The sequence below is a fragment of the Coturnix japonica genome, chromosome Z (assembly GCF_054131305.1).
Source record: "Coturnix japonica strain WE chromosome Z, WE-NBRP24, whole genome shotgun sequence".
In the NCBI taxonomy this organism is placed as follows: domain Eukaryota; kingdom Metazoa; phylum Chordata; class Aves; order Galliformes; family Phasianidae; genus Coturnix; species Coturnix japonica.
Window position 1 is genome coordinate 15,355,396 of NC_140702.1, and position 14,542 is coordinate 15,369,937.

Genomic DNA, 14,542 nt, shown 5'->3' on the forward strand with positions numbered 1-14,542 from the left:
CTGAAGGCCCAAGCAGCGAGTGAGAGCAACTACATCCTGAGTTTGCTGGTGCTGGTTCATGGATTTGTAAGAGAAGGGAGTGTTTTCAGCCAGATGTTCTTACTGGTTTTCTGTTTTTCAGCAAGTGAGTGCTAACAATGAAAGACTTCATTATAAACTAAACTAAACTAAACTAAACTAAACTAAACTAAACTAAACTAAACTAAACTAAACTAAACTAAAATAAAATAAAATAAAATAAAATAAAATAAAATAAAATTGGTGGAAGAGTCAGATTATGTATATCATTTTCATTGGTTACCCACAATTCAAGTGCAAGTGAAATAACTCCTGATGAAATATAAAGGGGAAGGGGAAGAGAAGGGGAGGGAAGGAAAATAGGAGGGGAGAGGAAAGGAGAGGAGAGAAAGGGAAAGGGAAAAGTGAAAGGGAAAATAAAAGAGAAAGGGAAAAGGGAAAAAGGAAACAGGAAAGGAAAATAAAAAAAGTATTTTTCCTACAAATGTTCAACACTATACACAGTCAAGTGGGAAAAACTTACCTGTTGATCTGTGTTTAACATTAATGCCTATTTTGAGGAAAATTATTGTCCCTGGACACTAAACATAGAATAGTTAAACTAAAAGGTACAGACAAATTAATGATGTACTATGGAATCTGAGATAGGATACCTCAATTAGCCTTTTTCTTTTTTCTTTTTTTTTTTTTTTTTAAATATGTCTTCTATTATATTTATAGAAGATTGTGCTTTTCTACCTGAAAATGTTAGATGTGTTAGGGTCTCGTGTTAGAGACAAGAGGATTTGTTAAGAATGTATTATGATGACTGAAATCTTTTTTATAACCTTTCATTTCCTCTAGGGCCGAAATGGAAAAGGCTCCATTTTTGTGTGGGCTTCAGGGAATGGAGGTCGTCAGGGTGACAACTGTGACTGTGATGGTTACACTGATAGTATCTACACTATCTCCATTAGCAGTGCTTCTCAGCAAGGCCTTTCTCCCTGGTATGCAGAGAAGTGCTCTTCAACTCTGGCCACAGCATACAGCAGTGGGGATTATACTGACCAAAGAATTGTAGGTTATTTTTACCAGATTCAGAACAAACATAAAAATGTGTCATATGTGTAACTAACAAATTAGAGTTCTTAAATGCTTAGTTTCTACTGCTTGCTTTTCATGTGCTTTACACACTTAGTGATTTTGTTTTCAGACAGTAGGGAGTCTGTAGTCCAAAATATGTTTGCATTCCCAAACATCTACTGTAAAACAGTGGCTGATTGTTGCATTTATATTAACATGCTGAAATCTTCTGACATTTTGAGTGTGACAGTGGTCTCTGCATGAAGATGGTTCCATTCATCATAAAGAGAGACAGAGTATATGCAAAAAGAACTTGTGAGGTTAATGTGCCCATATGATATAGTGCCTCTGTTCATGTTGTCACTCTAACACTTACTTTCCGTAAGATTTTTAGCCCCTCAGTTCCTACTAATGACAGCAACAGTGGTGCTTGCAGACCTATAAAAGGTACCCAGTAAGTGGACAAATTGGCCTGTACCTTCATCAGCTGTGCAAGAAATAACTTGTACTAAAGAAATTTGCTATGATAAAATAATGCTGAAGGACCTATGATTTTTTTTCAGCTCTAGTTGATGGTAAATTTAGAATGAATTATATAGATGGAGATTAAAACAATGTCATTGCAAGTTAGCTGAGGAACTGATACTTCCTAAGAGATTACTCTTCAGATAGGAGTTGTAAAGGTCTCAGTGTTCCCCCTTTCTGTTTCTAGAGATACATAGGCAGATGAGTGTGGTATTTAATTGCCAAATAAAGCACATGTTTCATTGCAAATTATAGTTCTTCTGCTGAAGAAGGAGCAGAACACTAATACTAATCCTATGAGTAATTTTCTAGCAAGCAGTAATTTTAAATGTTCTAGGCCCAACACAATGATCTGTTTTCATGATTCACCTGTAGGCCTAAAACACTTATTGTGAAACCTTAGAAGAAAAAAATATATTCAGAGTGGGAGTATTTTGTTCTAACACAAACCTTTTTGATACAAAAAATACAGTTGAAGTAAAAATTGTAGAATGAAACACGATCAAATTTAAACATCTCTCTTTTTGCTGATAAGGAATGTATAAATACACACCAAATGAAAAATACGTGGTTACGTTTGAGAGTGTGGATATGACAGTATTTACAACTGTTTACTTATGCTGTTTTTTGTTGTTTTTCTGTCAGACAAGTGCTGATCTTCACAATGAATGTACAGAGACTCACACTGGGACCTCTGCATCTGCACCATTGGCAGCAGGAATTTTTGCTCTTGCTCTGGAAGCAAAGTAAGATGCCACAAAATTACAGCTGAAATGGTTCCCTACTGGCTTTCATCAAACATTGCCTATTTCAAAATTAAACCATATCACATTGCAGCTCCTCTTTTTGTCAGTCAGTCTTGCTCAGTCTGATGACAAAACTAAACAGATTTCTGCCCCAACACCTGTCTAGCAAATTGGAACCTACATAAGTAACATGTAATGACCAAGGAATTTTAGTCCATTTAGTGTATTGGTGATAACTGTTTACTGAGTCGATCTGCAGCACTTAAAGGCAGTGAGGCTGTACTTCTGCTAAGAGAGCATAATTTGAAGATGATAGAATGCAGGAGTATGAGTGAAGTGTTTAATCAATGTGCAGAATCTTTCCTGGCAGTGATGAGACATATAATTAAAGGTACACAGGCTTTACTTTCAAAGCAGGCAGAGAACAGATATGTTCAGACCATGCCGGACTAACAGTTAGATAGTATGACTTGGGGGTGGGGGTAAGGAATAGGACAGGACAAGAAAGGCAATGGCCTTTTCACTTCAAGTGTTAAGGTGCAGGCATGTGTTTGGCTCCATATTCTATTGCATACTCCTTTGATGATGTAAGCTAGGTCCATATTTTAAAGATTGGAGTGTAATCACAGATAGATAGAATCAAATGCCCAGTGAATATTCATACCCAGCTTCTATGAAGACTGGTGGGAAATAATGATTTTGCTGGATAAATTTAATGCCTAAGGGGTTTGGAGTGATTGGAGTCTAATCTTTCTAGATAACCAGTTCTTAATTTATGTAGGAATCTTGTCTACCCAAAGTATTGTCAGAATAAGCATTCACTGTCTTTTTTTTTTTTTTTTTTTTTTTTTTGTAGAAATTCAGTACTAGGTACATTTCAAACACTTTATATTGGAAAATACTAACAAAGAGAAAAGCAATAGTTAGTACCAACACAATTAACCAGGATCATTTTCTCAACAGCCCAAACCTAACGTGGAGGGATATGCAGCACTTGGTAGTGTGGACCTCAGAATATGATCCGCTGGCTGGCAATCCAGGATGGAAGAAGAATGGGGCGGGACTAATGGTGAACAGCCGATTTGGATTTGGGCTACTCAATGCAAATGCATTGGTGGAGTTAGCTGATCCCAGAAGATGGAAAGGTGTACCAGAAAAGAGAGAGTGTATTGTCAAAGACAAAAGCTTTGAACCAAGGTAAGATGTTAGCAGTAGTTAGGCTTGTTTCTTGGTAAAGTGTGAAATATAGTATTGCACACAGATTGCTCTAAAACAAATTGAAATTAAGATGTGTCTCTTGATTCATTTGGTCTTGCCCAGCTGCATTCCCCAGGGATAGGAAAGGAACATTTGTTTGTTTGCTATTTTTTAGTGTGAAACTGATTAAAATAACTAGTGTGAAGCCTCACATAGAATAATATCACTATGTGATCTTATATGAGTGGATAATGCTGTGAGACCAAACCTGATCAAATAAGAGTGTTTAGACTACAATTAGTGGATAAAGAAAAAGATACCCAAATTTTGCAGTTTTAAAAAGGAACATCTGTATTCAGTCTTAGCAACTCTTCTCATGTGACGACCATAATGTGTGTTGAAGCCAGGGTGATATACTTAGCTTTAGTCCTATCTACAGCACTGCTCTTATGAAACGTAAGCGTCTCTGGGGCCTGCTGAAAAGAGTTACAAGCCATAATCACTAATGACTGCAGCACAGTAAGCCTAAACTGAGCTCAATGTACAGGTAGGTTATATCAGAAGTCAGTAACCTGGTTAATCAATAAGAGCTTTCTTTTTTTCTACCTGTTCCTATGTAAGTTTGTTCTATGGAATAAATACGTTATTTCAAAGATAAAAATTATATTGTGAGTGCACTAAAAATCTCTCTGTAGAAATGGACTGCAGTGTTTTGGATTGTCGCTGCTTGGTAACCTTACTATTTATGTTATTTTACTATCAATTTGATTTTATGAGGCCTCTCCCTTTCACAGTGTTGACCTAGTACTGATGTATGTTGTCTTTGCTGTTCATGCATTTTTATTCCAGTCTTCTTTGTTACATTATAAGACAAATATCCAATATTCTGACTTCTGAATTATTTCTTTGGATATTTGGATACCACATTCTCATTACTAGTAATGGAAATTATGCATAGAATGCTATGTGTACTGCTCTGAGAATGTGCAGGATAAATAAGGCTTTTATTCTAGAGAAGGTATTAACTACAAAAGTTTAAAAGCACTAAGGTTCCTGCAGTGTTTTAACTCCATGTGAACTGTTTGGATGTTTCAGTGAGGCAACTATGTCTAGGTCTGATATAATTATGTAGCATATCTGACTGCAGAAACTTATTTTTATAGTTTCTGTTGGACAGCTTCAGAATCAAATATTTTTGTAAATAAAACTCCTGTAATTTTACCAGATTATTAAGAGCAAATGAGGAGGTCATCATTGAAATTCCCACAAAAGCCTGTGAGGGTCAAGAGAACTCAATTGTATCTCTGGAGCATGTGCAGCTTGAAGCAACAATTGAATACTCCCGGAGAGGAGATCTTCACGTCACTCTGGTGTCTCCATCAGGTATGCATTAGAGACTACCTGTATGTTCTTTGTGTATTAAAAATACATAATTACACAAGTCTAGTCACAGTGAAGAGTGTGAGAACAAAGCATCTAGGAAATGAAGGAACTGATTATCTGAATCCCTTTTTCATTCTTCTGTTTTGGGTTACTTTTGCAAGACGATGAATGTAAATCGTGCTTTAGAGATGAAGGCACTATTTCTAGTATGTTGCCTTCAAGCAACAGGACCTGTAAAAATTGAGAGCCCCTGGTGGTGTCAAATTATACTTTAATAATGCTTATCAACCTTACTGTGATTTAATGGCTTAATGGAAAACTGAGGAAATCTGACTCCCTAGATTTCATCTAAGAGTGTCTCCCCACTGGTGTATGTAAAAAAAAAAACACCAGTATGTCTTTGTTTGACACCTTAGTACAACTGTACAAAATGTACTACAACATGGCAAGCTATCCTTGTGGTGCATTGAAATAGCATCATGAGAGGAAGAAAAGTAAAGGAAAATGAGTAAAACAACTTTGTTGAAAGTATGATCTTTAATATCTTCAGCTGATATTATTCAAAAGCAAAAGAAAACAAATGAATTTAAACATCAGGCTATTTCATAATAAGTCATGATTTGTTCATGTCGTCGTTTCATGATCTCACTTCAAAGCAGGCTCAGATATTGTACATATAGTATACTTACACACCCAAACTTGCATGAGATTTGTCTTAAGCCTGACTCTTCTTTCCCTTAGTTTTCACTGTTTTTTCTACTTTCCTACCAAATGTATGTCATCCCATTTACACTATTATCTTTAATCATAGAATAAAAGAATCATAGAATGGCTTGGAAGAGACCTTAAAGCCCACCCAGTCCCACCCCTTCCACGTCTTTCTTTTGCTAGGAGCCCTAGACATGCATGCAGTACACACCACTCTTTTGATGCAGCCCAAGATGCAGTTGCCCTTCTAGGCTGCAAGCACACATTGCTGGCTCACATCCATCTTATTGTCCATCAGAACCCATGGTCCTTCTCCACTAGACTGCTCTCAAGGAATTCTCCTCAGATGTACACCCGCCTGGGATTGTCCCGACCCAGGTGCAAAACCTTGCACTTGTCTCTTTTGAATATCATTTGGTTCATGTGGGTCTGCTTCTTAGTCTTGTTCAGGACCCTTTGGGTGTCATCCCTTCCTTCTGTTGTGTCATCAGCGAGCTTGCAGAGGGTGCACTTGATTCCACTGTCTGTGTCACTGACAAAGATGTTGAAAAGTGCTGGTCCCAGGTTGGACCCCTTGGGTACACTATTCCTCACTGGCCTCCACCTGGACATAGAGCCATTGACTATAATTCTCTATCTGTGAGCATCTAGCCAACTCCTGATCTACCTAGTAGTCCACCCCTGAAATCTGTATCTCCCCAGCTTAGAGATAAGGATGCAATGTGGGGCCATGTCAAAGGCCTTGCAGAAGTCCAGATAGATGACATCAATTGCTCTTCCTTGGTCCAGTTATGCTATCACTCTGTTGTAGAAGGCTGCCAAATTGGCCACCAGTGAAGCCACGTTGGCTATCTTGAATCACTTCCTTATCTCATATGTGTCTTGACATCTTTTCCATTGGCTCCATGGAGGATCTGCTCTGTGATCTTCCCAAGCACAGACATAGTCTCACTGGCCTGTAGCTCCCCAGGTCTTCCTTTCTACCCTTCATAAAAATGAAAGTGATGTTTCTCTTTTTCCAGTCACTGGGGACTTTGCCTGACAGCCATGACTTTTCAAATGTGATGTATTTTTATCTTGTGATTAGGCTCCCTGGGGTTTCTCTGCTCCCCTTACATAAATAGAGCTCCCTTGCTCCTTGCTTATATACAAATCAGCACAACAGATCTGCTCTCCAGTAGAATCTCTTCTGCAGCAGAATTGTTTTGTGAATTTTTGTAACAGTAATAACAATACAAATACATTTCACCCTTTCAGAGTTCCAGACTGTAATGGTTTATATTCACTCACCAAAAAATATATAATGATAAATTCAGGGTGAGGCCTTGGTGCATACGGCATAAGCTTGTTTGTTAAAGTAACCAGTCCTCAGAAATAGCACATTCCACACTCTCCAAGCCACTGCTGAATAGTGTTTTTTCAGGGTACCTTTACATTACATAGCTTGCAAGCAAACAGTGTGAAAGTTGAAGGGGAAACATATGAACAGTCTCTACTGTTGATTTTGCACTAACACAGGGACCAGCACTGTCTTACTGGCTGAGAGAGAGAGAGATAAATCTCCCAATGGCTTTAAGAACTGGGATTTCATGTCTGTGCACACTTGGGGCGAGAATCCAACAGGCACTTGGGTGTTAAGGATTACTGATGTGGTAAGTATGTCTGCACACCATCCAGCTAAGTTTGAAAGCTAACATGTCACTAACCATATCACAACTACTACCAAATATGTTGAATACTGAGTGTGCATTAAGCAAGCTGTAACAGGAGTTTATTTAAACAAAGCATCCCTTGGATTAAAGATTAAAGGTTCTTCTGAGCCAGAAAAAAAAAGACAGTCAGATTTTCTTGTTCTTACATGAATGCAATGCACTATACTCATTTCATTGACATGTACCTGTCAAAAGAAATTTCATGCCTGTTTTTCTCACATTATATGTCACTGAAAGAAATCACTTCTTCATATAATTTTCTGTGATTCATGGTGTTAAGTATGTAATCAAATTTGCATATGATTAACTGCAAATTAGTTCTTTTGTTCAGAAAAGCATGCAAGATAAACCTAGTCTCTCCTTGGTACACAGACATAATTGTCATTAACTCAAAACCTTCTGAGTTAATGAATTTCTGGTGACCTTAGGGAGCTATTCCGTTACATATCTTCCCCCTAACCTCTTTCTCAAGAGTAATGACTGCTGAAAAGCCTATAATGACTAAAGACAAGAAATCTACAGATATAAAATAAGTAAGTTTATTAAAGCCATGTGGGAATATGAATTGCAACAGTGAGACACCAGGAGATGTTTGATAGGCAGCTGAAAAATCATTCTTTTCAAAGTAAGAATAAGAGCTCACTCATCTCTGGAGAATTTCATTGAAAGTGTCTGTTAATCAGCTTGTCCTTAGGGATCAGATCATGCAAGAATCTGAATGCTTCCTATCAGACACTGAGTCTCCAACCCTTATTGGCCTCGAATTGTAAATATAGGTTTAATACTGAACAGATGGACAAGGCAGTAGAAGTAAATATTATTGACAACTCTATAGTGTTAATACTGTAGGCTTACGGATAACCCCATGGTTACAGATATCCTGCTCTTTGTAACTAAAATAAGGCATTTTTCTAGAAGAAACCTAAGAAGGCCATTTTGTTTTTGATTCTCTCTCTTTTTCCAATTGCAACAGGTTCCTGAAACCTTCAGTACAGTAACCTTTTGTCTACAGTAAATAATGTGTTAAGAGTTTTTTGGTTCCAGAAATGAGTTTTCCCCTTAATGACTAATTGGAATAACAGATCACCATGCAGAGTTACTGATAATTGAGTTGTCATATAACTTTCATACGTAAAATTTGGTATAAACTTTCTATAGTGAAGAAGAGATTCAGTGGTTCTGCTCAGCCACTAAATAAACAAGCAAAAATTCTGAAAGAAGCTTTGGAAAAATAAAATTTCATTGTTTTCTGTACTTGTCTCTCTGCTTTTTAAAGATCAGTGTCAAAACTAATGTACAAAGCATTTGTTTCTTGTTTCTATAAGCTGTCATTCAGAACGCTGATATACATCACTGCAGAATGTTATTCCAAACATTTTGTAGGCAACTTTTTAAAGAAAATTGCCATTTTGTTGGCTTAGTGAACATTAATAATACAAAATACTGATTCAGTAATTTTAATATTGTTATGAAATTCCATTGATGCTTATCCCATCTTCTGATAAGTTCTGTCCCCAACAGTCAGTCTTTAGGGGCTTACAAATAAAGGTCTAAATTTATATGTTGGCAGAATCATTTTTATTTTTTTTTTAATTTTAGTGAATTCTCTCTGCTTTATGATAAAATATCCTCTGTTTATTCCTCTTATGTTCTTACAACCTATGCTAATGCTGTCTTGTCCTTTAGTCCAAAAGAATACAAAATGAAGGAAGAATCGTAAATTGGAAATTGATTTTGCATGGCACTGATACCCAGCCTGAGCATATGAAACAACCACGTGTATACACATCTTACAATGCTGTACAAAATGACAGAAGAGGAGTGGAGAAGATGACAGACCTTGTAGAGGTAGTGTCACATTAATTCTTTTCTTTATGTATTTTCAAATTTGTAAGAAAACTGAAGTGTTTTGTTTTTTGTGTTTTTTGTTTTTTGTTTTTTGGTTTTTGGTTTTTTTTTTTGTAGTGTAAAAACATACTCTACATTTATTTCCTCTTGCTCCAGATTGTTTGTGAGTTGTGCAAGCATTGCAGTTTTGTCAGCAAAACTGATACTTTTATTAGTCTCAGGGTTTTTTTTAGTCTAACACCTAACAGTTTTAGTATGGAAAGAGGATGCTGATACTATAGCTTTGAATTCAACAGCTTATGCAACTGATGGTACAGGAGGGAGGAATGCACAATTTTTCTAATTCTGGTTAGAATGAATGTTGAATCCCAGAAGAATCTGCTGATATGTTTTTAGGGAGTTTTGAAGTACGCTTGTTATATAATGCATCACAAAAGTCAGGACAGTTCAGACAGTTCAGTCAAGGAGCAGCAAGCTCCTTTTTCACCCCTTTCACCCATAAGACAGAGTTCTTATGGAAAACAAATGTATTTGGGGCTTCTGAGAATAGCAGTGGGTTTCTGGATGCAAATGATCACAATACTCTGAATGTAGTACCTTCTCTTATTTTAGAGGAAATGATAACAGATAAAAAGACTACAATAACACTGTTTGATGGAGCACATTCTCTGCTACAAAACATGTTTTTCAACACAGTCACCACCAATAGGTTTGCATTTTTTTGCCAGTGATAAACATGAGCCTGAATGACATAGTCATAAAAATCTGCATCAGCAGAAGTGAACCACAGCTGCTATGACAGCACTGTTGCTTGTAATGTGTTGCTCACACAGTCCATCTTTCATCAGCCCAAAGAAGTGCAAGTCAGAAGGCACCGTATCAAGACTGTATAGTGGATGTGGTACACAGTTCAAACAAGACTGGCAACATGCTCCATGGTCTTCAAACTGTCTCTGATGTAGTGGGCAAACTTCATAGAAGAGGAGGCGTTATTTTTGAAGTGGCCTTTGTACCAGCGATTATGTTAATGTCTACTGAATACTTAATTCATTACATCCCATCTATTCATGTCCCCTTTAAGTAATTAGAATGTCCATAATGTATAAAGAGATTAAACTTCTTCTTCAGAGAAGATTGAGGGAAACATGATTATGGACTTTAAATACATAAAATTAAGTGTGGCAGACAAAATAAAGTAAAATAAAATTGGGAAAAAATAAAACTGGATTCAAGTAGTTTTGTAGGAGAAACTTGGTGGAAACATATAAAAATCAGCTCAAGATGAAGTGAGTCTTTCAGTAGAAAAACATCATGCAGCTTCATACTACAGAATTCGAGGCATAGGAAACTGTTCAAATGAGACTGTGCATCACTGATTTCTCTGTACATCTGTACTTGGCACTATCCTTCTAGAGTTTATTGAAGTACAATGTCATGGCCTCAGATAAGCCAAAGTTCACTGTCTTCTCAGGTAAGAACATCTGTGGAGCAGATAACATGGAAGCATTAATTCAATCCTTTCCACAAGGGTATGTGGCACATTTGGAGTCTCTATCACCACCGTGTGTACTTCCTCCATATGGATAGCCATGGAAATGTCTCCCATAGCACAGCCAGGCATATTTTTGAAACTAAGACAAATGTCACTGTAAAATTACAAGTCACATCCTTCCACTGTGGGATCTGAGTAACTTCATAACCTGTAGGGAGATTTGATTCTTTTGTCGTAACTGACAAAAATAGCATCTACACACATGTACGTGAAAATTACTAATAGAGCAAATCTTAATCCAGTTTTGTATTGATGCTTAACCACTTTTTATGCCAATCTGCTTTCCAGGACCACACCACACAGGAGAACTTGAGTGAAAAAAGCAAAGTAACTCAGGATATCAGTAGCAGCAGTAACAAAGCAGAAGATAAGTTCCCATCAGAGGCTATGCTGCATTTACTGCGAAGTGCTTTTAGCAGACAGATGGCTCAGAAGCGACTGCCAAAGAAGACTGCAAGTGAGAAGCTAAGTATTCCATATGAACACTTCTATCAAGCCCTCGAAAAGTTAAACAAGCCCTCACAGCTAAAAGACTCAGAAGAAAGTCTGTACAGCGACTATGTTGATCTTTTTTACAATGCCAAACCATACAAGCATAGAGATGACAGACTGCTGCAAGCCTTGGTTGATATTATAAATGAAGGAAACTAAACTATAGGATATGACACTGAGTTGGAAATATTCATTCTCCCACCCCACCTCCAGTTTTTTGGGTTTTTCTTCAGAACTCTGTTGTATGCTCTAGTTGTGTGATTGCTGCTTTGATTGCTTCGTATTTAACACAAACATCAAGGAAGGAAAAAACAAATGTGAGAGGATAAGGCAGTAAGCTGATGCTTTTTAGTAATAGCTTTTTTTCACAGACTTTCTTCATTACCATCAGAGTAGATTTGCCCCCTCAGGCATGAAATGCAGCAGTATTCCCTTGAAAATACTAATGCTCTATTTTAAACAATTTTCATGTTACTTATTCTTCCACCCTATTCCCTTAGCCTGCAGTAGGATTCACAGCCTGAATTTCCAAGCAGTTTTAAACGCAACTGCCGAAGCTATGGGGAGATACTCTCATCTCTGTATTTGCAATGAGTAGTGCAGTCTTTCTTATATTTGGCATTTATTGTAGATTTAACACCTGCAGCAAGTACCTCTTCCCTCATAGTATAGTATTTTATTTTATTTTTTCTGAACAACAATGCACTCTTACCCTTCTGTTCTCCTGTAAAGGAGCAGTTGGGAAACTGGAATTGAATTGGAGCATCACTGAAGTTATTAACGGTTTAGACTAGAGACAGTCATATTCTAACATAAAAGAGCTCCAAACAATGCATTCCAGACCATGGGGATTCTCACCACCTAACTTAAACTGCCTAAATGAAGTGCCTGAATTATGAGCTTAGTTTTTCTAGGCTGTATGTAGCTAATGAAGACAGATAGCACTTAAGAGCACTTGACTAGATTTTGCACTGGTTCAGAATTACATGATGTGGAGTACCTATCTATTTTTATTGACTATGTGAACTTTGAAGAACCAGCCTCCTGCCTTTGGAGCCTCTGTCAGATTTCTAAGGTTAAGTAACATAAATGCCTCCTGAGACGTCCGCAGCAGCCAGGACAGCAAAGCTGGGATCGTTTTGTCCCATCCTTAACCTGTGATCATAGTGGTATAGAAAGGAACAGTACCGTCAAAGTCCATTTAAAAAGTGCATCTTCAAGTGTCCGGTGAATTAAAACACCTCCCAGATATCTAGGAAGTTAGGGCAAAATGAATGGAGGGAGGTGTAATTAAAAACAAACAAACAAACACAAAAACAAAAAACAGAAAAAGGGAGTCATAAATAGAGGGAACGACAGAATGGGATGTGGAGGAGAGAGAGGAAAGGAAGAAGAATGTGCAGGAGTGCGGAACAAAGCAGCAGTGATAGGAAAATAAAAATGAAAAGATAATAAAGGAAAATGCATAGTGGTGAGGCTCCTTTGAAGTATAATTGTGAGTACTGAAGGAAGAAGCAGATTGGTCAGAAAGATCTAGCAACCTTTCCAAAGTAGAAAAAATTATATGTGCTATCATATACAGTAGAATGGTATGAATGGCAGCATATTAGACAAGAATTTTTCCACATGTACTTCTTTAAAATCAGAATGAAGACAAATAATATTTTTCAGTTCATAATTTAAACAAACACCAACAAACAAACAAAAACTCACCTACAAACAGTGCAGTGCTGGATGCTTAGAAATCTACTACAAGGAAACAAAAGCTCCTAGTGTCTCGTTGCAGTGCTAAAGATAATCCAAACAAGTGCTGACTAGGTTTTACTTTTTTCTTTCTGTCGTCTGCTGTAGTAATGTAGACTAGAAGTATTTTCCAAATATTCTAGAAAAATGTGTTCCTCCTTTATTGTCTATTTCTTAACATGATCCAAGTGTCTCTAAAAGAGGAGTATAACATTGTGTTCATATTTCATCTGTTTGGATAGAGATTTTTCAAATTACACTAAATTCTGTAATCACTGCTTAAAGGTAACTTGGAAAATTATCTTAGTGAACTTAAGATTTAAAAACCTTTGCTATGATTTTAGTGGTTTCATGTCTACCTGTGGCTCAGTCTGTGTTTTTGCTAGCTTTAGATAGATGTAGCTTAGTTGATTTGAAGAATTCTTCTGTATTTCTATCCATACTTCAAAGACAACAATTGCAAAAGTAAATGTCTCTTACACTTAAATTGCTTACTCTCTACTAAGACATTAGAATGGAACGAGAAATGAAAAAAAGCTAATAATTTGCAATGAGAGGTTTTTTATGTTGTCCCTTTAGCACACAAGCTTTCTGGTGATACATAACTACTGAACAAGCAGAATGTTAAAATTTCTAATTGCTGCTACTGGAGGAGTTCGTGAGAGCACTAGCTTGTACCTACTAAGGTTCAGTTGTCAGAATTGGGAGTGTAATGACTACAATTATAATCCCATTTGGTGATAATGGGCCACTTTTGGCCCTGTGCAGAGGCTATCAGAAAGCGGTTATTTTAGCCAGTTGTCAATCAAGTATGTTAAAGCAAGGAAAATACCACAGACACTCAAATCAGTTATTTAAAAAAAAAAAAGTTTTCAGATTTAAACGGGTGGAAAACACAGGACTCTCCTTTGTTTTGAGATGAATTCCTATGTTGTAGCCAAAGTTTCATCAGAGGACAACTTTGAAGTCTCTCTTTTGAATGTTTCCAACCCAGAGTAGGTTGTATGGGAGTAAATTATTTTTATTGTTAGTCTTTCCTTGGTGCCTGTGTGGATTTTGTGAAAAGAAAAAAAAAAAAAAAAAAAGTTGAAGGAAAAAGAAATGTTTTCTCTCAGAATTTTAAATTATATTTTCTTTATAGGCATTTATATTGTAGCAAAGATTTTATTGAGCAGACAGAATTTTAAAAGGCATAATAAATTATATTGAAGAACCAGATTTTTCTTGGGGAAGAGACAATTTCATCCAATAAAGGTATTTTTTAAAAGGCATGTTCCAACAGCAACTGCAATATGTATATGATGTGATGTTAAAAGTTGTCTAATAGTAGCATAATACAGTGTGTTAGCAGAGCTCAGAGTGTGTGGTCTTAACATTTGTAAAGAAAACAAAAAGGTCACGTCAAAGCACTGACTTAAAATGACAGGGAAATACAGTTTAGAATTGAAAACATTGGTATTAGAAGTAATAATGAGTTGGGTGCAGAAAGTGTGTCCTTATTGAGTAAGAAGATCTGCAGAGGATTTCTCCATAACAAGTAACACTGCACCTTTCAT

The 14,542-nt window shown here is 36.8% G+C and overlaps 1 protein-coding gene across 1 annotated transcript in view; it reads left to right on the forward strand.

The window, feature by feature from the left end:
- Positions 1–14,338, forward strand: part of PCSK1 (proprotein convertase subtilisin/kexin type 1) — a 29,647-nt gene extending 15,309 nt beyond the window's left edge. Inside the window, exons 8-14 of the mRNA XM_015849709.3 lie at positions 862–1,074; positions 2,251–2,351; positions 3,315–3,548; positions 4,774–4,931; positions 7,158–7,291; positions 9,038–9,199; positions 11,040–14,338. Of these exons, the coding sequence (XP_015705195.1) occupies positions 862–1,074; positions 2,251–2,351; positions 3,315–3,548; positions 4,774–4,931; positions 7,158–7,291; positions 9,038–9,199; positions 11,040–11,402 (1,365 nt within the window). The 3' untranslated portion in view covers positions 11,403–14,338. The remainder of the gene's footprint in view (positions 1–861; positions 1,075–2,250; positions 2,352–3,314; positions 3,549–4,773; positions 4,932–7,157; positions 7,292–9,037; positions 9,200–11,039) is intronic.
- Positions 14,339–14,542: the final 204 nt, after the last annotated feature.